The 275-nt window shown below is 76.7% G+C and overlaps 1 protein-coding gene across 2 annotated transcripts in view; it reads left to right on the top strand.

Annotated features, from left to right (window-relative positions):
* The window catches only part of CUNH6orf136 (chromosome unknown C6orf136 homolog), a 4,422-nt gene continuing 4,147 nt past the window's right edge, over window positions 1–275 (top strand). The window contains exon 1 of one of the 2 annotated variants that reach the window (XM_004624338.2): window positions 1–214. In XM_004624338.2, coding sequence (XP_004624395.1) covers window positions 143–214 — 72 coding nt within the window. In that variant the 5' untranslated portion in view covers window positions 1–142. The remainder of the gene's footprint in view (window positions 215–275) is intronic. The other variant, XM_023721971.1, reaches the window with a different exon arrangement.

Raw genomic sequence — 275 nt, 5'->3', positions numbered from 1 at the left:
CGCACGCGCAACATCTCCGGCGCCCTCGGCCCCTTCCCCCTTCCCCGGTTTCCCCTTCACGAAGCCGGCTCTGGGGCGCGCTCACCCTGTGAGGAGCCCAGGGGCCGGACTCGGGGGGCGCCCTCTCCACGCCCGCACAATTATGTATCACCCGAGCCGGAGGGCGGCGCGGCGCCTCGGGCCCTCCCTCCGCGCGTACCAGGCGGGACCCCAGGTGAGCGCGGAGCAGGGCCGGGAGACCCTCCTCGGAGCCGCGCGGGGGGCGGAGCCGCGGG

The sequence above is a fragment of the Octodon degus genome, unplaced genomic scaffold (genome assembly GCF_000260255.1).
Source record: "Octodon degus isolate 3935 unplaced genomic scaffold, OctDeg1.0 scaffold00005, whole genome shotgun sequence".
Lineage (NCBI taxonomy): Eukaryota > Metazoa > Chordata > Mammalia > Rodentia > Octodontidae > Octodon > Octodon degus.
This window is presented reverse-complemented; position numbering and strand designations above follow the sequence as displayed.